Raw genomic sequence first — 26387 nt, forward strand, 5'->3', positions numbered from 1 at the left:
CTTTGTGAGTAACAGTTAGCATTTCTTTAAATCCCTTCCCCTACTGCTGTCAGTGCCCACAAAACAACCTAACCCAGTTCACACAAAGTATCCTTTTGAGAGTAACAAAAACAGCAAAACTGACATAGATTGCACATATTTTAGTCTTCACTAGGTAACTGAAATTAAATCATGTGTATACAAAAAAATTATAAAATTGATTTGCAGAAATTTTATCAGCTAATTCTTTCTTTTTGTAGATGTATTTGGTTGTTGCAGGGTCTTACTAAGCAGCTTGGACTCAGTGATCCTCGTGCTCTCAACCTCCCCAGCATTGGGATTACAGGCATACACAACTATGCCCAGGCTCTCTGGCCAACTGAGCCCACCCTGGGGGCAGGGCTGGAGTGCCATGTGGTGCCAGGGATGGAACCATGGTGCCTGAGCTTGCCTAAACTTGCCTAAGCAGGCGCTTTAGTCTGCTGAGATATCTTGCCAGCCCTTAGCAGCTAATTCTTAGTGTTCAATATGGTAGCCTTACATTTTTATTGTAAATGTAAATCTGTACCTCTTACACAACACCTTTCTAATAGGCTGGCTTCGAAGGAAGCTATAGTAAATATGAGTCTTTCTTTTTCTCCTGAGGTCTTATACACTTTCAAAATTCTTTATTTATGATACTAATCACACGCTTAGCCACAGGCATGTGTTAAATATGACACTGGCTTCCGGCAAATAATGGCCAATTGCAAACAATGAATAAAGAGAGGCAGCTCCATTTATAACTGCTGTTTCAACAGAGCTCTATTGTAATCATAGTGATCTGAGGGTGACTCATTAATTAATTGGTGTTCTTTTTTATTATGTGCTATTGAGTTAATGAGTAATTTGTGTGAGATAATTCTCTGAACACACTGATAATTTGAGATATTTTCTAGGGCTTCCATATCAATGACATGCTGAATAGGTAGAAGATAGTGTTCATATTTGTGTGCTCATTATTAGCAGGTTTGTGGTGGGCTTGAGAAGTGATGAAAGACAAATTTATGTTACTGGATCTATGAAATACCCTCCTCCTGTGAGTACTCAGGGCAACTCCTGACACATAGTAGGAGTTCAATAAATGTCAATTGAAATAATAGCTCTATCAATCCTTTGCCTTCTATTACGCTAACTTGCGTTAAAATCACATTTTTGAAAACATCTGTAATGGTGTTTTTAAGGAAACGTAATAAATGAAAGGCTTTTGCTAAAATTGTATTCTGTGCTAATGGCCTATTACAACAAATATGTAGATTGTTTTCACAACTTACTGAAGTGAACACTAAACATGGTTGGCCTCTATCATTTCTATAAAATTGTTTAAGTGATTATTCCGAGAGTGATTTGCCTAAAGTGATAGTTAAAATGAAACCACTTGTGCATGGTAAATTTTGCTACAGATATAATTTGCACCACCCTGTTTCATTTAAGGCATACCACGTCTCTCTTGCAAAGGTGAGGTTAAGTTTTTTTGTTTGTTTGTTTCAATTCATTTTCCCAGAAATAAGAAATTTCAAATTTAGTGTGATGACAGCTACTCGGTTGCTTTCAGAAAGATCATTGGAATTTTGTATAAATGTACAAAAATGACACCCAGCAATCACTATGGTCTTTTATCTTCCCCAAAGATGTAAATGTGTCGTCTATCTCAGACATCCAAAACACACTACAGTATTTGGAAGAAATGCTTGAGGTACTGTTTCTATGTGCTCACCTCTAGTAACCCAACCTTCTGATACATTTTCTTTTTTCCTCTATTTTCATGGACTCTGCAGACTTTCTAGATATTATTTTGGATTTTGCAAATTAAGTGCAGTCAAGTAGCAGAATACCCCTTTACAAAAAACATAAATCCAAATATTGAAAGGTGAATGAAAGAAGCCAGCAGATATTTATTAAGCAAGATGAAAGTGAAATTACAAACACAGGTCAGCTCTGAAACTCAGCACGATGGTGGACTGGAGATGGTTGGTCCTTCATCACAAGCAGCCTGTAGGAAAAGCAAGGTAAGGAGGGGCTCTGCTGCTGGAGAAATCTGAGCTCCAATGGAGAAGGAATCCTTCCTGGGTATAGGATAACAAGCTCAGTGATGTTGAGGGCTACACAACACAAAGGGGAAAGTTGACAACAATCAGAGGGGCTTTGAGTAGTCAAGAAAATTAGCTTAGTACTTCAGGTCAAAATGTTACTATTTGGGCCGGGGAGATGGCTCAGTGGAATAAGCGCTTCCCTGGCAAGTGCAAGGGTCTGAGTTCAATCCCCGGTTCCGAAAAAAAAAAAAAAAGCTACTATTTGTGGGCAATTAGCTGTAAAATAACCTACAGTGGAAAAACTACTACTGTTTTGCTTCACAATTTCATGGAGATTGAAGGTAATCTAAACAGATTAAGGCTTACTCTTCAATCCAGGAGAGTAAATGTGTTGGGAGTAAAAAGCATTAAAATTAATCCATGAAGGATTAAACAAAAGAACAATTTGTGAAAATCTTGTTCAGTATTGGAGTGATAAGGGTAATTAAACAACTTCAACAAACTAAGAGAATTTTTTTCTTATTTTACAAATTTTTTAACATATATGCAAAACCATTTAAATTTTTTAAAAGGTCATTTGAAAAAGATACTGACAAAGTTTGCATTCCTATGAATTTCACACAACTGTTAATGTAGATTAGCAGGGCGATGACATAAGAAATCACTTCTTGTTATTTTTGTCCCCCCTCGAGTTTGTTTTGTCTGTAAATTAGTGTAAGGCTCTGAGGGTTAAATAATAATTACTTTGTGGGCTCACATGGCTAGCTTTAAAATCCTTTCTTCCGTATATCTCAAATTTTGGAGACGTGATTTCAACACTATTAACCATGAAGCGTCTGGAAAAATACTTATCATTTTCACATATCTCACGGAACCATCTTCTTAAAAATAAGAGGCAATATTCAGACTCACATGCATGATCATCATAAAGCTTTGTTTCAAAACAACTCAAATTTACACCAGCATTATTTTCAGCTTTATATGTTGGCCCCAAAACCAAGAATTCTGGAATAATATTTAATTCTCATGTGTCACGCACACATTGGCAGGAACAATAAATATACAAACAACAGTGAGACGTATTTGTTTCCTAAATGATCAAGAAAAAAATTGTTTAAAAATGAAAAGACAAACCACAGCACTGTGTTTGCTGTAGAAAGGTAGGACTTCTTGTGACTATTTAGAACTAGGTTTGCTGAGAAGTATTTCCACTTTAAGTAGCAGTTACCAAGTGCAAGCCACCGCAAGAGGTGATCACATTCCTGTTTTTTTTTTTCCTGTTTCTTCAATGGTCATGTTCCAAAATTTTTGTTTCTAGATCTTTCTCCTTTATTAGCTATCATTTAAGTAGAGGGAAATAGTTCACCTTTCAAAACTAGAATGATATAATTTTAGCCTAGGTATAGCGTATTCTGAATTGATGATTACGTAAAGCTATGAGGAAGAACAACATGTCGAACTCCAAGTGTTCACTTTTTGAATGTGAAAATAAATGGCAAATAAATACAGAAAAAATAGAAAATAATCATTCTCAGCTTTTCATCCATCCCTTTGTTTCTCTTCTTCTAGAAGATTCTACAGTCGTGTTGCTGTAACCTCGCTACTCAAATACCATCATAGCTTCTATACACGTTGTCATAATTTCAGTGGATTCACATGCAGATCTTTTCAGTGCCATGAACTCATTAAGCAATAGTTATTAAAACCTTAGCTCCTGGGGAAAGATCCAGGCAATGCTTATACGAGAAATTTCATTTGTCCTTTTAAACTTATCTCATAATTGTGGTAACACTTTTTCAAGTAACCCTTTGGAAAAATTTTACATGATACCCAAAGGCACTAGTTCACATAGGTGGTGTTGCTGAAAAAAAAAACCAAAGCTATTTTACAGGTAAATAACACATAAATGATATTAAGAGGATAACAGTTAAGCTTTAAGGATATTCTAAAAATGGCACTTTTCACGTTGGTATAAAATGAAAGTGCTTTAAGATGAAATTTTATGTGTTTTTAAAGCTGATTTTTAACCCCCTGAAAATAGGGGATTATAATGAGAACACCGATAGACCCTAAATCATAGTGGCAGTAAGTAGTGGATGTCACTAAAACGTTTCGTGTGTCTTTATTTTTTAGTATTTTTTTAAAATGCTGATAGACTTGCTTTATCTATCGTGTATCATTAATGAGATTTGCTCTTCAATTCTTTACTAGAAAGTTACAGCTCATTTAAAATAGCTGGTAGATACAGAAAGCATAAATATATAGTAAGTTTAAACACTGATTGTACTAAATGCAACAATACAAAGAAGCAAACAGAACACAAATGGTAACACAATAAAACTGTATTACATTTGTGCTTCAAATAGTCCAATACATTATATACAATAGTCCAAAATAAACATCTCATGCCAAGTGACACAAAAACAAATAGCAAGCAAAAAAATCCAGCAATATGTACATTACATTTTTTCTTTAATAATAAACATTCAACTCTGAACTGGGGTCAATTTCACTACATACAGATGCAGTCCGCCTGTTATTCCGTATAACCATCCTGTTTCCCTATATCTACGCTATTCAGTAGGTTCTGGTGTCAATTCTTATGTACATGTGGAGCAAAAAAGATAAAAGAATGTAGTGCTTTGTATTCGTAATGGGGTGACGTTGATAGATCAGCGAACCTGGGGTGCATAACCTTCTTTCATTAAGCCTTCCTCGTAGTCCGTCTGGCAAAGAATCATGTTATTCTTTAGGAAAAATTTGTCTCCAACGCAAAATCTGAAAATATGAAAAATTAAAATGTGTTAAGATGATTTTTCTCAGATCTATAGATTTAAAGACTTATTTTCCTAATAAGAATTTCCCATGGTAAGTTTTTCAGTTTGAAAGCTTGACTTTTAGGACGTGGCCTTCTTTATCAAAATTAAGACCATTTAGTTCACTTAATGTGACATTGCATATAGCATTTGAAATTCCGTCTTTACACATAGAAAAGCTGTAGGAACATCAAAGTAAACACTTTGAGGGCACCAGAGGTGATTTAGTTTCTTTAGTGTTTCCCTTAACTTTCTTTATTTCAATACATTGGAAAGAAAAACACAAAGTAACAGACTTTTATTTACATGCAATAAAATAAAATAAAGAATGATAATCATATTTCTCTGCTGTCATTATAGGAGATGTCATCACTGGCCATTTATCCATTTAATAAAAATCTAAAAGACATTCAAATGAAGCAGATGATTAGAATACAGCCAATTCTAAGATTTCCCACTTAAAAAATTCCTTTTACTCTGTTTTTAAAATAAGACTAAATTCCACTAATTCAGAAAGCATTCATTCTTAAAGGAAGCCTGCATTAGTATCAGACTCTGATGCTGAGCTCAATTCCTTTGTTTGGGACAAATTCACCAACTATGAAATAGTAGATGACATTTCTTGGATGCTTTCCAAGGAGAGCAAAGGAAATCACCTGATTGAACTTTTTAATATGGATGTGATAAATAAAAATAGTTACCAGTAGTTAATTATGCATTTTATTTTATAAAGAATGGTTTAATTGCAAGATTGTAATGTTTTTAATAAACAGTCTCTTTGTATAATTTCTCAATGGGTGACACTTTGGACACAATTAAGGTCAGAAATAAATGCCTGGGCTGTTTCCAGTACATTTAACAATAAAGTAACTCTGGGAAGATCTGTATATATATTTAATTGTAACAATTTAACCTTCAAACAGTGGTGTTTGGTAGAGCTGCCCCAGTAAAACTCCTTGTAATTATACAGGTTGACCTCCCTGATCTTTGATAGTGGTCTCTCTTTATCAGATAGTCAATTTCAAATGATGTTCTGGCAGAAATCTTGGTGGATAGATTAAATTGTGCAATGAAAGCCACCCTTTAATGTTTTGTGAAGTTGAAGGTTTAAAGGAGAAGCAGTTGGACTGATTTACATTTGCAAAGATTGGAATGCTAGACAAACAGTGAACCTATTTATTTTCCAACTGGGTAGCTTTGGAAATTTATCCTTATACTAGCTAAGTAGATAGAGGGGAAAATAGTGTAATAAAAAAAGTAGATTGAAAAGAATTAGCTTTCCCCTTAAAGGAAAATTGGTCTGTTTATTTGTGGAATTTACTTTTTTCCCCTGGATTACTGCCTGCTGATGATGTTGATTGAAAGTACAGAGGATGCACTGATCTCGGAATCCTGGAGTTGCCTGTGGCCAAGGCTATTGGACACAATAAACCTTTAAGTTTGGAGCTGTAAGTGTATTTTCTTCGTGTTAGTTGCAAATTATGTGCTTTAAGTGTTGCATTTAAAAAGCTGTGATTGGATAAACCAGCATTTGCAATTCTGATCGCTAAGACAGGTTAGATAAATGAAAATATTTGTGATGCTGGACTGGCTTCAGTAGCCAAGATATATATATATATATATATATATATATATATATATATATATATATATACTTAGGACATCAAGCATATAGCTTGCGGTTCAAAAATCATCAATTTATATTACTATTAAAGTTAATTTCAACAAATAGGAAATAAAAAATTAAATAATAGAGTTAATGAAATACTTGTGCTTCCCAGCTGATGCTACTGAATCATTTTTCCTAGCAAACAACTAATCTGGAAATACTCTTTAAATGTTATATTGTCTTACATTTTGCTTTAATTTATTATTAACCCTTTGAATTCCATTACTCAGCAAATAAAAACATGGCCTCTGTCAAGTCAAATGTCAGGTCATGCCTTTATATCTTGCTCTTAGAGGCCTTGAAATTTAGAAACTTCCTATTTGTACATGGGAAAGTGCAAAGTAATTATAGTGAGAAAAGTATAGAGCCAAGGTCTGGGGAATCTGGCCTCAAGTCCTACCACTATCACCAGCCCTGAACAAGGAGTGGAGGTATTTTCTACTTCTCTGTGAGAAAGCCCTACATAGAGCACTGGAGTGTACAGAGGTTCAAACAAAAAGTATATGGAAGGCAGAGGAGTGCATTGCTGTGAATGGGGCCCAAATCCCTGCCTTCCACCTGTGATAACTGAAGATGAAACTTTGGTTTTCTAATCAGTACTATCAGCCATTTTTGAAAATTTATAGCAAAGAACCGAAATGAAGTATAGGTAAAGGAATATAGGTAAAGTAGCCACCTTTTGTAAATTGCTTACCATATTCTAACCCTAAATATGTATGAGCTGTGATAATAAAACATAATGAAAGTTTAAATAAAATATTTTTAAAAGTATTATGTAAAAGAGACTCAGCCATTAATCCCCTGCAGAGTCCTCTTCCTCACTTCAAACGTACTGATGCTATCATTTTTTCTCAATTTCTGAAGCAGCCCCTGCAGTGGTCCTCTGTGAGAGTCTTTTTGTGACTACCTTGATGCCCTGAATTGATTAAAAGAACGTTGATTTCTGTCAAATAAAAACATTATGCTGTGTCTTCATCCATCATCTTCACCGGATTCAGCACTGGGTGACTCCTCGCTCCTACCCAAAGTGACCATGAAAGGTAGACATTTTGAGTCCACGCAGGGCATGGACGCAGTCGTGGCTATAACTAAGAGGACTTCAAGACGGCCTTACGATCCCGCATGAAGGCAGGCAGGCGGGTGTTCCAGAGGAGAGGAGGAGAGACGCCAATGTGTGCTGGCCAATGTATGAGGCTTTTTAGAAAAGTTAAATAGTATCTCATGTTTGTTTTATATAGTATGAGCTAGAAAGTATTACCATTGCCTTTCCAGAAGGAAAATGTGAGATTCTGGAAATGTGAGATTTAAAAAAAATATTTGCGCAAGGTTCTATACCTTGATTATTTGTAGAAGAGGAAGGAAAGTCACTCAGACTTCTTTGGATTCAAGACCCAGGATTTTAAGAATGAGCAGAAAAGAATGGAGAGTACAAGTAGAATTTGAATGTAGAACGATTATTCAGTCTTTATTATTATTATTATTATTATTATTATTAATTTATTTGCATCACTTTTAGCAAATCTGCTAGCCATTCAAAATGATGTAAGAGATCTTATGCATAGCTCATGGAACGGTTTTCAGACAAATTTCTCTATTGAGAGAGGAAGAAAGAATATATTTATCTAAAATATTTTGCTAATATGCTGTCAGCTATAAAATACATTTTATGTGCTTTTCAGTTTAAACTTGAAGGTCAAGGTGAAATAGAACATGAGTAAGAATGTCACACACATATAACTAGACAAAAGAAACAGCACTGACAGCTGTGGTTAAGAAAAAATTATGATTGGTGTACAATTAAGATTAGATTGACATCCTTCTTAAAAATACTCTGTATGTAAACACAAGGAAATTAGAGAAATAGAAATGTAGTCATAATGTGCTTAACAAAGTAATTTTACAGTGATTTTGTAAGAAAGGCTAATTTACAGTTTTATATAAAACACATTCATATATATTATAAAATACATGCTAACCTATTTATGTACAGTAGAGTTGGCCAGAAGATGGTGTAAGTGTATTAATAGGCCAGACTAAAGCTCTTGAAAATAAGTAAAAATCTTCTTTGTAATCTAATCGTAATTGTTTGTGATATGGTTGTATTGATTAGTTCTTCCCTCATTAAAAAAAAAAAAAAAGTTAAGGGGGTCGGCCAAATAGCTCAGCGAACAAAAGCATCTGTTTAGGCAGAGTGCAGCAGCCAGGGTTTGATCCCTGGAGTGTCATTCTGCCCCTCACTGAGAGGGTGGTCGCACTGAGATGGTGATTGAGACTGGGCATGGTGATGTGCACCTGTAATCCCAGCTCTTGGGAGGTTGACCACAGGCAGATCACTACAAGTCTGATCTATGCAGTGAGACCCTGTAGACCCTGTAGGCCCTATAGACCCTGTACTAAATTAAAAAAAAAAAGTTCAGGAATAAAAAAGTTACCTAATTAGATTATTAAATCATTTAATCTTCATGTTTTATCATTAAGAATACACCTAATTAACATGTATTTCAGGGTGATTACAGCTGTCTTCAATTCATATGGTCTTAGCAACTTGAGGACCATAGTACACAAGCACAACTAATAAAACTTATAAAATACCAGTCTTAGAGAAGTTTGGGGCAAGTTATCAAAAGCTGTGCTAAACTGTCTCCAGCCATAACACACCTTTTTGGGAACATACATTTAAGAAATGAAAATGTTACTTTAGTCACCTTATTTAAGATTAGTGTCAGCCAATTATAACTAATTTCTATTTCTATAACACTTTGGAAAGAAGAGGGAATCTAAGACATAGTTCCAATGTCTATTTTCTATTCAGTATCCACAGCTATTAAAAGATAGACTGTCTGCCTATACTGTACTATTTTCAGCAAAGGGTAGAGGTTATATATTCTTCCTAGAGCTATAATCCTTATGAACAAATGTACTGTCTTTTCTTCGCTGGCAGTCCAGTTGTCCTTCCGTATCTCCTTCCAAACAATCCGTTCTCTACCAAGAACCATAACCTATATGTTGAATCTTGCAAAACTTGTAAATTAGTTAAAATTGACCTTACTTTAACTCTATCTTTCCTATTTATATTCTCTTAGAAAATACGATAGCTTTTTTGAAACAAGTTTGAGTCTATGCAATAAAAGCCTGGTAACTTCTAACTGGGTAGTCTCGGGGAAGTTACTTAAATTTTCGGTATAAGAGCTTGTTTATTTATAATGAAACTCCTATATATGGGGGATTTTGAGCCTTAAATGAGTTCGTTTATGCAAACTCTATGAATAGTTCCTGATTTGCAGTTGATACCATATAAGTTTTCTATTTTTTATTAAAGATAATCTTGTTATTTATAGAAAAATATTATATACACCATTCGCTAGACAGGAACCCTGCTCACTCTTTTATGTCTACTTAAGTTATAAATATTCCTTACTTTCCATTCCATCTACTAATATTTCCTGACCTACAGCATCCGTTTTCGCTATGTTATTTACCCTGGCTTTTCCAACTTTCTCCTGAAAGTTTCCAATCTGGCCAGCCGATCTGAGGAAAGTTCCAATCAATCATATTACCTTGAAGACTGGCCAACTAGCTCAGCAGATTAAAGTGCTTGCAAGCAGGCACAGGGTCCAGGTGTTCAAATCCCCTGGCTTGCCATACAAGCTTGACCCCTCGGGGCACGCTGAGAAGGTAATTGAGACTAGACCTGGTGGCGCATGCCTTTAACCCCAGCTCTTGGGGGGCTGTAAACAGGTGGATCACTACGAGTCCGATCTAGTAGTGAGATGCTGAACACCCTGTAGACCCTTCCCTAAAATTAAAAAATAAATAAATAAATAAAAATCATACTGCCTTGGATCCTCCCTACAGCAGTACCATAAAGGTTCTTCTACTGTAAGGTTGACACATCATCCATAAATGTGGATTGACTCCTTTATTTCAGAATACAGCAATTTTAAGTAGCTAATGTAATTTAGAGAAATCATTTAGATTTGTGTTGACATGGACTTTCAGTGCTAACTTGCCTTTACAGTTTCATCTCTCCCTTGAAATCACTGTACTCTCTGCTCCTCCACACTCCTTCCAAACAATGAGTCTCAGCATTCTCAGCTGCTTCTCACTGTCTGAGCAACACATAGACTCTCCCCTCTCTGTGCCTGGAAAACCCTTACGTCACTTCTCTCTGGCCTCAGGTCACTCCCAGCCCCCGTCAGACACACAGGATTGTGGGACAGAGCACACCCTGCCTGTACCCAACCCAGTCCTGGGAAGTTCTGTGTGAAAACATAGCGTATCAGCACTTGGAATGCGTTCTCAAACTCAAAGATGCTGTTCTGCCTCAGGGTGGACCTATTTGACATCGACTACTGCCTTGTGAGTCTGCTTCTCCAGAGCTCTGATTAGTTTAAAAAGAAGAGAAACTGGATTTAATCTAGCCCAGATTCCACAGGACCTAGCACAGTGCTTCCTTCTATTCTTTAATAAAAGAAAATGAAGCATTATGTGGTTCTACCTATTTGGGGAGATTTCATTACAAAGTACATGCCTCCCTCCATCATGATTTCAACAGTACAACCATTATTTATTGTTACTGAGATTTTTAAAAAAGAGAGGCCCTTATTTATCTACTAAAAGTGAACCCATTTCACAGAACTTTTCCAATTTTGAATGAGATAAATTTTAACGAGAGGCTCAACAGAAAGCTTCTCTGATTCTTTTTGAAATAAAGAAACCTTAGTGTTTTTAATTTAACATTCCCACATTTAGTCATAACCCTCTTTTAAAAAAAGTCAAAGATCTGTAGAAAAAGCAGAAAATTCTGAAAGATGGTTATTGTGGCTGTTTTTGAGCATTCAGTAAGGCTTTGGACCTTCATGATATTTTGATTTTAAAAGTTAAGACAGGGCTGGGGAGATAGCTCAGTGGTCTAAGTGCCTACTTGGCAAGCGCAAGGATCATGCTTTGATCCCTCAGTATGGCATGGCATGCCAACCCCAGAACTCCGGGCATGCTGTGCCAGCCACCAAAAGTGCAGGTGAGGCTGAGACAGAAAACTCACTATGAGTCTGAGCTGCGTAGCAAGACCCTGTACCCAATAAATAAATAAATAAATAGATTTTACTAAAAAAAATGCTGAGTAAAGCCGGAAATATTTACAATCCGCCAATTTCAGATGGCAGTAAAATTTGCCTGTAAATGACCAATTTACCTCATGCTTTTCTTGAAAAACTGCAATTCCAAGACAATGATTTGGCTACAGAAAGCATAGGGCTGTGGGATATGGCACTGCTTCAAATCTGCCGGAGCAAACTAGAGAGAGGAGACTCTCCTCTTTGAAAGTTTTCTGTATTCTGGCTAACAGACTTTGTCTGCTTTGGTTGACAAAGATTAGCTGGCTTCTCGCATTAAAGAAGTTTGTCTTGTAGGGGTTGAAGTGACAAGACAATAACTAAGTGCTAATTGTGCATAACCAGTACTAAAGATATGCAGTCCATTATGGCATGTAATAAATGAAGTGAACACAGAAATATATTAGGTACTTTAATAATGATACCAGTACAGTATTTTGCATCAATGGGAATGGGAACAGTTTTAATGTCAGAATTTAGGAGTGTTTGTCTTACTTGAGTAAGTTCTGAGGAGACAGACTTAATTGTGAATGCAACTTTTTATTTGAATGGGGAAATAAAATTGATAGATGATTTGTAAATAGCATTAACTACCTACAATTGCTTTGCATCATAATAGAATTTAGGCTGGGTTTAGCACGTGAATGATGTTTTCATTTTCTGTGTAGAACAGAGATAAAACAGGTAAGCCTCTCTAATAGGAAAAATGGATAAAGGGCCTAAGTAGGCAGTTCTCTAAAAGAAGAAATACTAGAGGCCACTGGTAATCAAATAAACACCAATTAAAAACTATAATGAGGTACCAACTTCCACCCCACAGGTGACAAGAATTTCTTTAAAAATAATAATTTCCAGTGTTAGCGTAAATGAGACGCATTAACTCATTAACCATTTTGCACGTTTTGGGTGTGAGAAAATTGGTGTAACTTTTGGGGAAAGCATTTTAGTAATATGTAACATAAGTGTGCAAACTTCGCTGTTCTTTGTCTAATTAATTATGGAAATGATCTGTTTATAGAAGCCATTATACTGATAATATAAAAACTTTTGAGGAAACTGCCTCTATCTCAAATCACGGAAGAGAGCTTGTTGTAATATGAGGAGCTGCAACTATAAAACTGGACATAGATTGCTTAAAATACTTCAGAAGAATTTTATTATTTTTTTATTTTTTGTGGAACAGGGGATTGAACTGAGGCCCTTGCGCTTGCCAGGGAAGCGCTTATCCTACTGAGTCATCTGCCTGGCCCCTTTCAGAAGAATTTTAAATGATGGTAAAAATGAACATAAACGAGAAAGCCCATATTTCAAACAGTTTCTTTGCTGTTATTTTTTTTTAAAAACTGCTTAAACATGGCTATACTCTAATGTAGATAATATGTATAATTTGTATTATATACATAGGAAATAGAGTTGCCCATACACTGAGATATTAACACATTTTATTTTGGAAGAGTGAGACATGTAACAATATTCTTCTGTATTATTTTTATTTTCTAAATTTTCTCTTGCAAATATGTAAGCTTTTACAAGCAGGACAGCAGTAACTTTTTTTATTGCACAAATATAACTATTGTTAGTGCTTGATATTAGTGAATCAATAGCAAATAAATTTATTCTAAATTTTTATTCTAAATTTTACACCTTTAAGATGAATATGGATACATAGCACACACATATGTAAATGGCTCTGTGCACATCTGCCTCAGTGCATCCCTATTCTCACTAGAAATAACATGCATTTTCCAATTTACTTTTGGCTAAATGTCACCTGAAACCGAATTACCTTCCTTTGATTCCAAGCATTTTTCTGGCAAGAATCTCTATTTAAAACTATTTCTTATTATGCAGTTAAAGGTGACATCAGAGCCATATTCTGGGCCATGTCCTAATCCTCTACATTTAGCAAGAGATACTACAGAGAAATTTATCTTTTAGGAAAGAGAGGTCAGTGTAGTAGAGTTTCATTAAAGTAAATTATAAACATGAACTTTGGAAAGCTCACTGTATTTCTACTACTTGATATAATTTATTTTATTTTATTTTATTTTCAAACTTTGCAAGTACTAGTGTTTCTATTTTATGGGTATGAAAGACAAACATACCCAAAGTTCCACAGTTAATACACATAAAAGAGTATACATCTCTCTGCAAAGAAAAGTAAAACTTTCAATAAGAAAACCGTAGTTCTTTTGAGTTGAAATTTCCAAAATTGACTAAATCAGCTCCCTTACCTTACAAATAAGGAAAAATGATATCAGAAAAGGCAGAGTGGCTGAGCTAAGGTTAAACAGCCAATTTATGACAGAGCACACAGTAGAATTTAGGATCCTAGATTCGCAGTGCAAAATTCTTTCCATTGCTGCTCTTTAATGCTGATAATTGCCTGATTACTAGCTCTATCTGGTCCCATCCGCAAAGAGATTTGAGACAACCTTAAAAGTCATTTGTAAAAATAAAATCATGTGTAAGCCATGGTTACAGATTAAGAGAAGATATCAAAATGAAGAAAAGCTATGAATAGAATAAATAAAATAGAAACAAAATACCCATTACACATTCAGGTATGTTTGCTGGGGTGTCCATTTACTTGCTCACTAACGTAATGTGAAAGAGTAAAGGTATTTTAAATTAGCTCTGAAAAAGCCAGAAGAAGAAGAAGAAGAAGAAGAAGAAGAAGAAGAAGAAGAAGAAGAAGAAGAAGAAGAAGAAGAAGAAGAAGAAGAAGAAGAAGAAGCCCCAAAGTTGGTAGAAGTATGCTCTGCTTAGTCCCACGCTGTTCAGTGCTGCATTTCTTTCAAACTTCATCTTAAGACCTTCTACCCCCACAGATTAGTTTCAGGCACTGACTGCATTTTTTGCAGGAAACAAAAGTCCTGAGATTAATTGCTACTTAAGTGAAGTATGCCCATATCGTTGTCACCGATGAAGTCACTAGCCAGAAGAAAGAGGATTTCCATTTAGGAGAAGCCAAAAAGATTCGTGCTTACCTCTGATTACAAAGCTGACAGGCGAAGCAGTCCAGGTGGTAGACGTTGTCCTTGGCCCTCATAACCATTTCAAAGGCAGGGATGAGCTTGCTACAGGCAGCACAGTTGCCCGTTACACCGAACAGCCTACAACAGAAAACATGTTTTTCTTCAAACTCAGGGAAATCTGAGACTGCGAGGAGAGAAAGCATTACTATTCCCTGTAAAGCGAGCCAGACGCAATGCCTTACTATGTCCACAAGTGTGTTTTATCCTGGGAGTATATGTAACTGTTCTTCTGCAGAACATCCTCGGTTGACCATTCCTGATGAAAATCACGTCTTGTTTGAAAAGTAAAGGGAGAAGCAAATAGATTGAGAAGCTTACCTGACTGCAGACCAGCAGAAGTCATCAGGGTGCCTTTACAGCCATAACCTACTTGATAGCATATACAATAAATACAAAAGCAATGTAACTCTGATCTTAACATTATATGCTCAACATTTTACTTGGAAAAGGAACCCGTTTGAATGGCTTTCTGGGTTTTTGTGATCGATATTAAAAGGTTTGCTATTATTATTAAAAATACATTTATGAACAAACCATTTAGTAAAAAAAAAATACCCAGTGAAGTACACGAACCTTCTGACCCTATATTATAGTTATAGCTATGATTATGTTATTCAGGTATCACATTAAAGTACATGAGGCTGTAAACCATAGATAACTAGATCAGGAGCTGAGACGTATATACTGTCAGAACCACTGGAGTTGTTTGGGAAGAAAATATTTTTAAAATATCCTATTTGTTATAGATATCCACAACTGTTATTGTAATGACCTAAAAATAGTGCAGAATAAAATGTCATCATTTCATAAGGAGAAAAAATAGAACATTTTACCCATTTGCACCTGGCAATATTTTAAGCAAGTCCCTTTAAAGTTGTTAATGGTGGTAAAGAATGATTAAAAGTAGTATTTTGTGCATAGTAGCTAATGCACTTTTTAACTGGGAAGCAAACTAGATGAAAAACACCACATCTGCTGGTTTTTTTCTTTGCTCCAGCATCGGCCTGACAGGAGAAAAATATAATGGCTCTCATGGGAAAGAACAAATTAAAAGCAGTTCTAAACTAATGAATTCAAAGGTGCTATGGAGAAAACTCATTTTGGTTATAAAAATGTACTTTAAAAAATCTTAGCCTTTCATTTTTGTAAATTGAAGGATTACGCACAAACACGCGAAGTCTCTCTTCCTACTTCTGTCTGCGTCCTTCAGAGAGAAGTCTCAGCTGAAGACATGCATGTTCGTTTTTTAGGGTTGTAACCATTTCTTCCCACCAGGCTAATGATAGCAGTTAGGTAGAATTGGGAGCACAGTGTCGAAGTGGCTGGCGAAATGCACAATACATGTTTACCCTCATGTGTCTCTTAGCTGGTCTATTGGAAAACGTAAGCGCCTTGAGGGTAGAAACTGCAAATGCTTTCTAAACAGTGTGCTAGCCTTACTGGAGGACTTGCTATAAAAGTAAGAAAGATTTAGAGTTGAAGAGATTGAATTCAAAATTGTTAAGTGTTTATCTTCTTTGACAAATGTTTATCAAAAAATATAGCTCAACCTATATGTTCTCAGTTTAGAAATCCATAGTTTGAGAAATTATTTTCTCTTTAAAAAAGCATTCTCTGAAAAATATGGTATCTGGCATCTCTTGCTGGCATTGTTAAACATGAAACCATTGCAAACTGAAGCCTTCATCCTGTTCTGTGAGCAGAAATTTTTGGTAGATTTTTAAAATTTAACATTTAGTTTTCAGTGTGCTTCACATGATCTGTTCAGGAGTCACATAGCTTGCATGTGCATTGGTGTCTTCTGTCCTTTATTATTTTTGAGAAACAAAGAAAACATAGCTGTGCTTTATTCCAGATATAGATATATTTATGGATATAAAATCTGGCTAATATGAGATAAAGCCATTGTTAAGAATTACTCCGTTTGCACATACCTAATAAACACACACACACACAATGCCATTTTGAAATTCTGGACATAGTTTTCCCCAATTTCAATTGCTCTCTCTAGCTGAGCATTTATCAGCTACCTGATTAGAATTTGTTTCCACACAAACCATTGATCATCAGCCTATTACTAGGCAAATGACAGTTAATTACCCACTACATTAACCACTGGGACCTGAGACCTGCTTCTGCTGCCATCAGTCAACATGATAAATGTGGCAAGTTCAGTAATGCATGGCCAGCCCTGAGCTGCCTGCTGTACTGTGAACAACCCTCAATCTCACTTCCAGGCCCGGGAAAATCTATGGCAATCTGCATAATTACAAGCTCTGGGTTAATAACAGACAAATGATTTGTTGCATCTAAACAAAGTCCTTGGAATGGTCCTGGTCTCTGGTGGCTGCCCACACGGGGCAATGCCACTGGTATACTTTCCACTACAATGTGCACTAAACAGTCCTCTGATGTTATAGCCTTCCAATTTGTTGCCCTCCAATTTATGGATTCTGCATATGTGATTTTTAATCATTAAAGGACTCTTGAAGCAATATTATCTTAATTATTCTCTGCTGTAACCAGGGAATTAGGCTTCAGATAAAATTTTCTTCTTCCATGCACTTTTCCTGCCTCGCTGGAGGCCCCATCAGTTTCCATCTACACCTGGACTCTGAAATCCTAATGATGAATTATTGCCCCTTTTCCTAAGAGGGCCAACCTTACAAGGGAACATTTTACTGAACTGTCAGCTCACAGACTGAGTGCGGAGATGCGGAAATCTGATCTAATTTACTGCAAAACGATGCATTTGTTAGACTTTTCCCTCAGTTTTGCCCAAGGATCAAGAGATAATTCTATAGCCACATTCCCATTCTCCTTTTCCTCCGGGGGGCTAGAGGTGCAACCCCAGAGTCTTCAGGCAAGGCAACAAAGTTGTATTTTATAAAATGCGGTTTTCAGATGTACGTTATTCTTCCATTTCCAAACATGACATTTGGATTCTCAGGCAAAAAGAATTTTCATATGTATCAGTTGAGCTCAAGGCAGGCTTACGGTCCTCATTTGTAAGATTTTTGTTTTTTCTAACACATCTAAGAAATATTCAAGAAGAGTATCTTAATTTCCTAATTCATTGAGATTGTTCCTGATCCTGGGAATTCACGTAACCCCTTCCTGCACGGATCAGTCCCATATTCATTTATGAAGACTCTATTGGTCCACTTTTGCATTTGAGCCAGAGATCTCTGCAAGCTCTTGTTTCTCCTGTGTGCGCAGTCTCAGCCCCTCCAGAGGAGGTCTTCAAAGGCCTTAGTAGTACTTCGAGACAGACAAAGCTTTACTGCAGAATCATTTCTGAAATTTTGACCTAAATTAACGATAGTGTACCAGCTCATAAATTTAAGGAGAGAAACTCACTGATCCACTTTGCTTACTTTAATATGTGGCACAGATTACCAAAGCTTAGGCAAGGTTCAGTGTGCTAATTAGTGGGCTAGATTCTTCCCTATCACTTATGCCCATAATCAGCTTTAAGCAATATGGCTTCACTTATTTGCTACACACTACTAAAAGTAGACAGTGTATAAAAGATGACAGGTATGTTTGATACAGTATCAGTGCACATGACTATTTATAGGAATCCAAAGGATGTTTCTGTCCCATTTCCATTCCATTTTTTGCTTTTGCTATCTGGTACTGACAATCTAAAAACAGACACAAGGAGGAAAACCAAATAGACGAGTTTATTATGGAAGAATTCAGCTTATCTGCGCATTGTGTTATTTCCCACCCTGCAGCGAGCAACCACGGAAGTTAAATAATTTGTTGGGGGCATAGTAAGAATTAAGAAAACTGATATTATATTTTTAAAGGCACTCGGAAAATTTTGCACTGTTACTAACTGATCAACAGCTTCAGCAACAGTCATAAATCATATGGACTCTGTATGGCTTAGTGCATATCAATTTCTAAAGTTCCTGAGGGTGGGAGGCAGAGAAAAACTCAAGACATATAATCATTTAACATAGCAATAATAAATATGGTTTACTACCAGGCATTGGGGGAAATGAGTGTTCGTGTATTAGTGTCTTTTATTTCACAGCACCAGATGTTTATATAGATTTTTTAAGCAGGTCAGTAGCTCTAGTCACTAAATCAAATTCTTCCGAGCTATGGGAAGCATAGTATTAGGCTAAAATTAATTTATCATTTGAGGGAAATACACATATAAATATCAATTGTAGTAAGCCGTAATTCTGAATGAGGATTGCATTTGCTAATTTGGAATCCTAATTTAATGACTTAACTACAGTATTTTTTCCCCTGTAATATTGAAGAGAAAGCCAGTATAGGTGGTGGCCTTATTTCTTGAGAATAACTAGACATGAGCAGAAAAAGAAAAGTTGGATTTTTTTCCAAGGACGTGAAACTGTGGGTCAATGGCAAATATCTTTAACATTTGACTGTTGGCTGCTTAAGTTTTAATGAATATGTTATTTGGGAAGGAAGGGAAAATATTCACAGATTGATAAGGACAATTGCTGCTTATTTATTACAAACACAGTTTTCATCTCTTTTCCTATTTTACTTTTTTAAATAAAGAAGGGAGTGACAGAAAATCAGCATAATTTAAACACCCAGTTCTGTTTTAAGCTTAAAATGCTCACCCATTACTAGGCTGAAGAGAGTGGAACCTATTGTTCTATGTCAAGCTGGGGCTTTGCATGCACTGCAGTGTCACAGAGATAAAGACCTTGTGGGAGTTAAAAACAGTTAAAAATAAAACACTGAACAGTCAAAGATATACAGAAAAAAATAGATGACATATTTCACTCGATTTTGAACCACATCCTTAAATGTTGCAGTTCAGTTTAGCACAGACTTTTAGGATTTGTTCTTGGAAATAATAATACTGACTTTTCCTAAAATTGAGATAGAAAAGATAAGAACCTGAGGAAATTTGAAAGGAATAAGATACATCACTTGCTTAAAGGAAACTTAGGGATTACTTATTTCATAACTACATATTTGTATTCTAAGATATTGGCCTTAATTTAGCTTAATTCAATCTTTGTATGCAATAATTTTTCCCTATTAAATACATGAATCATAATAAATAGAAATATAAAAGCTATTTGCTGAAAGTAAATTTTAATATATCTTAAATCTATAAAGGTATAGTGTATGTTTATATTCTTTACATACACACATTAAGCAAATATTGCTCTGAAGAAAAGAAGTAGTATGAACTAAATTAAACTGACCTTATTAAATGCCTAAGTATAATTTCAAGGAAAGCTACCAAAGGCTCATATGATATGATCATGCATATATTTGTTTTTCAAAATACAACTTCTTAGCCAAAATAACAGGCATAGTTTCTGGTACTGAGGGAATGCTCAGGTCCAATGGGGTCAATGTCGACTATGTGGCTGGCTCTGGGTGAAATCACTTCAATACAGATGTGGGCTCTCAGGGAGCCAGCTGGAGGGCAGGCCAGTATGGAACCAAGAGATGCTAGGATGTAGAGTGACAGTGGAGCTAGCATGTCACTAGACCTACCCAATTTTGTTTCCTCTTAGTTAAGCCTAAGTGGGTTAGTGGAGTATGGAATCAAACATGGATAGCCTGGATGGGTGACTGCAGCTGAGGATTTACGTTCATTGCATTCATATTTTGAATGTCTTATGAATATTGGCCTTCTTCTATCCTCAAGTCAAACCTCACTATTCATTGAATAAGACAGAATACCACCAGGCAGTGGGAGACTGGGCCCTCCACCACAGCTCACAGGATGAATCCCAGCTCCTATCTGCCAGCCCTTGGCTGGACATCCTGAGTATCAGTTCGTGATCCAACCCTTTTATTTATTTGTTTTAAATGTATTTGGTTGTCACAGCATCTCACTACAGAGCTCAGACTTGTGGTAATCCTCCTGCTTTCAACTTTCCCAGTGCTGGGATTGCAGGCATGCGCCCATATGCCTGGACTCTGGCTGGCTCAGTGCTCCCAGGAGCCGAGCCGGTATAGCATGGAGTGCCAGGGATCAAACTGCGGTCCCTGTGCTTGCTTAAAAGGTGAAACTATTTCAAAGAAACATTGTATTGAACATAATGTGTTCAAAAGACTACCATCTCAATCTGTAATTGTTATTTTTACATTGTTATTTTAAAGCAGGCATTTTAGTCTTTTGAGCTATCTCGCTGACCCCCAATCCAACCCATTTAAACAGTTAAAAGTTACTCATAAACTGGAAGGGAGTAGATTTAATTTTTTTGGCATTTTAAATGAGTTTTTGAAATCTTGAGTTAGAACTACATTGGCAAGAACAAAAAATTTAGAAAAGGAATTCTAACGTGTTAGAGATGTAGCTCAGTGGTTGCGTTCTTGACAAATATGTATGAAGCTTTAGGCTTGATCTCCAGCACTGCAATTAAAAATTTAAAAATCTATAGGTTAAGAAAGGAATTCGATGAAAGTGATTGTCTAAATATTGTGTGTTTGGTAAGAAAAGGCTGAGAAAACATTTTAGGAAGACCTTTTAACCATTAAAACTACACGGGATGTGTAGGAACCTATCTTTCCATAAGAATCAAATCAGTTCCCATGAAGGATCGGGTAGAAATCCCTGCCGTACACACTCAGAATCTCCTCCAGTTTGAGGACTATGATTTAGTTTGCATAGTTTTAGATTTGAGCTATACCAGGGAAACAAAATAAAACAGCCATGTGTTCCATGTCTTGCTTGTAAACCTGTAGCTTTCCACAGGTGGTCTTTTCCTAGCTGTAACCCAGCTCATAAGCAACTAATTCCCTCACTGTATTCTGCCCGTGCTGGATGGGTCAAGTGTCACCAGCCACCCTTGCTTACTGACTGCTTGATACGCATCTCCTTTGAACTGACGCACGCTCTACGTGTGGTATTCATACTCAGTCGCGAAGCTTCACACAGAGAAGGTCTTTCTAAATACTTCCTGAATATTTTAAAAATAATGATTACACATTGAGATGGTAATGTTTTGGAGACATTACGTTAAGTACAATGATCCTTAAAAATAGTTTCATCTTTTAAGAACTTTCATTTGCTACTACAAATATTAAAATCAGCATCTGAATCACTGGCATTCCCATTATACCATGAGAGTTTATGGCTTGAATTTACTTTTTGGTTATATGAAATTTATGACTTTTAAACACAGGAGACCCATAGTTTGTAACTGAAGTCCATCCTAGAAATCTCTCCTCTTGTAGTCTGTGAGTAAAGATGAAAAAAAAAAAAAAAAAAACCTACAAGCTAGGGACATTTTAGCTTAAAACTTAAATGTCTGTATGCTAACAGCATGAATTATTATAACTCAACATGGAATAGATATCGATGCCCTACCTATCTTTCCAGCTGAGCCTTACTCAGTGTTATTAAGTCCTTTCTAAGTTGGCTACTTTATGGCCCGTGCAGACAACCACAGAACAGCAGGTAAAGGAAAGCAGGTTGATACTAGGGCCGTCTGGTCCTGTCCTAGCTCCACAGCAGACAGCAAGTCATAGCCCATCTCCATACACAGAACTTTGTATGTTTATACCACAGTTAGAGCAAGAACCTAACTCTCATCTAAACCTGGATGTTTTCTCTCTCTACCTCTTTGGATTTTGTTCCCTGCAAAAATAGGACAAAAAGGGTTGCTTTAGATAAGTGTCTAGTTTTCTCACCTGCTTGACATGATTGGCTGATAGACGTAGAATCACTATCTTCTTCTCCACACTTGCCTGTCTTTGAAGTTGCAGATTGTTTAAACATTATATTTTTACTTTTAATAAAAAATAGCCAATGTTTCCACACACTTATTTTCCCAAACCTTTCTGCACAGGTGTCTGTGTTATTTATGATCAGCCAAAGCCTGGAGGAGAAAGCTATTCAGAGAAAAGTAAAATTGAATATTTTTTCTTCAGTATTGGTTAATATTCCTGAGTAAATATGGCAATCATGCTAACATTTCACAGAATTACAAAATCTTAGACCTCAGAAGAACTCCTGTTGCTAGAACAAAAGAAATATGCTGTTTGTTGTTTACTATTGTGATATTTATAAGACAAGATTTGTCAAATTGTTAGGTATAGTTACGGAAAGCCATACAGTATTAAAAGCAAAAAGAAAGCAAGGAAGAGGAAAATAAAAGCAAACAACCAAAACGAAGAATAATTTTTAAAAAAGGGCAAATGTTTTTCTAATCACAATAGCATCCCTGCTATATTTATAGGCTTCTTTTTTAAAAAAGACAAGCTTCTAATAAAGAAAAAAAATCAGTTATAATAGTATGAACATAGAAAGCTATTTCTCCTTTACAAATAGTTTAATCAAATTACTCTGTATATATTTTTCCTTTGATAGAACAGAAAGCTGTTAATAGATTTAAATAAATTATACAATTTTATTTATAATTTTATAATAAAATCTTTTAAGAGTGCTTTTAAATAAGCTTATTGTATCATGAACTTCAGAAAGCTTTGTCCATTTAAAATTTAATAGTTTTTCTAAATCAAAACTTTTAGAGTAACTGTTTCCAAAAAAATCAGCACTGAAGTCTTTTGATATTTTTATAGATCTCTTAGAATCCTCAAACTATCTTTCTTTTTCAAATTTTTATTCATATAGCATATCGATAAAGGTGAACAAAAAATTCAGAGTGGTGTTTCATTTGAAAAGAAAATGAGAAGTAAGATTTGTACTAATAGTGTTTGGATAGGCTATCATGTCTGCATCTTGTACTATGAACAACCACTATGAAGACAACACTGCAATGTACTGATTATGGATACTGTCCTATTAATCGGTTTTGAAACTGTCTCATTGCTATTGGTTTTTCAATACAAATTTATGAAAAAAAAACAAAGAAAAGAAAAAATATTAACCCTTCTCACAGGCAGTGAACTTCGAATACCTGAAATTGTCAAGAGGAAAGAAAAATAAAGGAGGGAGGAAGTGTGAACAATCACTGATACAGGTTATTAGCAGCGGGAAGAGAGCTACGCCTGGGACAGGCTCTCGCGATGCCCTGTGCCACGCAAGCCACTCGTAAATTCACGTGTCCATTTCTCTGTATTTCTAAGTGCCAGCCACTCCAGCCAGGCATGCGTGCAGGCTTTCTACAGCTCCTGAGTGAGACGCCAACTAGGGGCCGGCAGCGTGATTTGAGCTGCGCTGCGAAACTCGTTTGTTCTGGTGTAAAAAGTATCTTTAGAGCCAGAGACTATACCTTAGTGACAGTAATTGTTGATTAGAAGTACAGAAGAACCTAGTAACTCACCTTGAAGAGGTAGGGCAATTATTTATTCTTACAGCTATCCAGTAACGTTGCAAACATACATTTCTTCTAGGATTAATTATTATGACTTATTTCAGAGAAAAGTGCTATGTAAGAGAGTAGTAAAACCTATAGAAAGACCTATTATTTACAGAATTTGATTTCAAGTTATATTTAAAATTTTTACCTTCTTGCTTTGACAAATCAACCTAATTACTCTGTAGTGGTTTAAGGTAAGTAAAGAGATTTGAGATATTGTACAATCTATTTTACAAATTAAATTTATCAAAGAAAGGGATACAGAAGGGCCAAGGAGAGGGCTCACTGGAATAAGCGCTTTCCTGGCAAGTGCAATGACCTGAGTTCAATCCCCGGTTCCACAAAAAAAAAAAAAAAAAAAAAAATGCAGAAAATATTATCATACATATTCATCCTTGTTTTTAATCAAGAATATTATATTATGGAGGCATCAGAGTATATGACAGTTTCAAATGCCACTGACACAATCACGAAAGCTTCATAAAATGTGTTTTCTTTGTTAAAATATTTCTGTGAAACAAACTCAGCCTCTGACACCATTTACTGCTTATCATTTTAGTGGATAACTTCTCTTAAATTCAAGAAAGTACTCACAGTGCTGTCATTGAAGTCATTTGTGAGCCGAGAATATACAGTAGGAAGGTATTTATACATCAGAATATTGTCCGGACAACCCTGGATATACACCTGTTGCCTAGTCTAGGTAGTAGCACTGTTTTTATCAAAATTTTTCTGTGTTGGATAGGAAATTCTGTGGAAACCTTAGTCACAGCCAAAGATCAATTAGAATTCAGGAGTTTCTTTTCTTTTTGTGCAGGGTCTACAAGGTCTGTAGGGTTTCACTACACTAAACAGATCGAACTTGTAGTGATTCTCATGTTTTCAGCTTCCCAAGTGCTGGGATTACAGGCGCGCCACCACACCTAGTCTCAATCATCCTCTCAGTGCACCCCAGGGGTGGGGCTGGCATGGCAGGCTGAGGATTGGACTCCGACCCCTGCACGCTTTAATCCACTGAGCTATTTGGGTGGCCCTAGAATTCAGGGGTTTCTAATTTTTCTATTCTTTAGTTGCTTCTTGGGATAGGCAGATTTAACTAAATACTGTATATAATTTCAAAATTATATTTCTTCTATCCTAATTAAAATATAACTGAATTATTCAGGTAAAAATTAATTTGAAAAATTCGACTTTAAGTTGTCAGACTGAATTTATAGCATTTAAAAAATGCATCAAAAAGACAATATTCAACTTTTATTTGACAAGGAGTAGTATTTTAGATATACATACATTTTAATTTCAGGGCCTTTTAATGAAATTTTGCATTATTTTAAAGAAGAAATTTGATGTGTTATCAAAATAAATCCATGAAAATAGCTTTTTGTAAAGTTAAATGGTTTCCTTTTCAGATAGAAAATTTAGAAAAGAAAAGAAACAAAAAAGATGAAATGTTTGTATTAAAGGAAAAGTTACTATTCATTAGTATTATTGTTCTCTGGGTACTTTCCGTAATGAATGAGAACAACTCTAATACAGTACAATGGGCAAGAAATGCTAAAGAACTTTTGTGTAGTAAAACCACACAAAATGAATTATCGTCAAACACATAGATTGCATACTGGTACTGACAGGTTCATTCACAAATGTTCATGATGTTCTCTGCTGTTTTGCAAGTCTTTTCTTAAAATGCTACTTTTATAGCGCTAGCTTCATTTTTGGGATGTGTGTGCATTTTGTTCACAAAAAGATAGAGCTAAGTATTTCTTTTGCTGTGTCACATTTAGGACTTTCTATTTGAAGTATTTCTTAGAAATTGCTACGCCACATTGTCCAGAATTTAAACCATTTCTTGAACATCTAATGGTGGGTGTGAAATCCTTCATAAGCAGAATGTTTATTGGGATTTATAAGACCAATCTACATCCTACTTTCAATTTATAATACATCCAGAGTTTAGTTATCTCTGGAGTCACACATATACGCAATAAATGTTTTCAAAAGGTACTGAGGTAAATCACTTCGGAAAGCACCTGTTTATGGAATATATACTAAAACAGTTTTCTCTTAGAATGGTAAGACAGAACCTGCTAAGCTATTTGATATGAATGCATTCATCTAATTTTTTCACTGTGTGATAATAGCAAATGGATATTAAACAGATAATCAAAGTAAGAAATAATAAATCTGAAACATACACTTGAAAATAGAGAGGTTTTCATAAGCTGTCCAATTCTCAACGTGATAATTTTGTTTTTATTGTGTCAATCTGGATACATTTTTTGAAGGAAAAAAATTCATATTTTAAAGTTGGGAATAAGTCATTCAAATCAAGGATAGGAAAAATCATATTAAATGCATATATTTTAATGTATATTCATAAACGGATATCATAAAATCTCATAGTAACATATATAATCC

The 26387-nt window shown here is 35.6% G+C and overlaps 1 protein-coding gene across 2 annotated transcripts in view; it reads right to left on the reverse strand.

Moving 5' to 3' along the window:
* Positions 1-3566: 3566 nt before the first annotated feature.
* Lmo3 (LIM domain only 3) overlaps positions 3567-26387 on the reverse strand; it is a 59228-nt gene continuing 36407 nt past the window's right edge. Inside the window, exons 3-4 of one of the 2 annotated variants that reach the window (XM_004626101.2) lie at positions 14641-14766; positions 3567-4829 (exon numbers count right to left, since the gene is read on the reverse strand). In XM_004626101.2, the coding sequence (XP_004626158.1) occupies positions 4724-4829; positions 14641-14766 (232 nt within the window). In that variant the 3' untranslated portion in view covers positions 3567-4723. The remainder of the gene's footprint in view (positions 4830-14640; positions 14767-26387) is intronic. The other variant, XM_004626102.1, reaches the window with a different exon arrangement.

The sequence above is a fragment of the Octodon degus genome, unplaced genomic scaffold (genome assembly GCF_000260255.1).
Source record: "Octodon degus isolate 3935 unplaced genomic scaffold, OctDeg1.0 scaffold00012, whole genome shotgun sequence".
NCBI classification, from domain to species: domain Eukaryota; kingdom Metazoa; phylum Chordata; class Mammalia; order Rodentia; family Octodontidae; genus Octodon; species Octodon degus.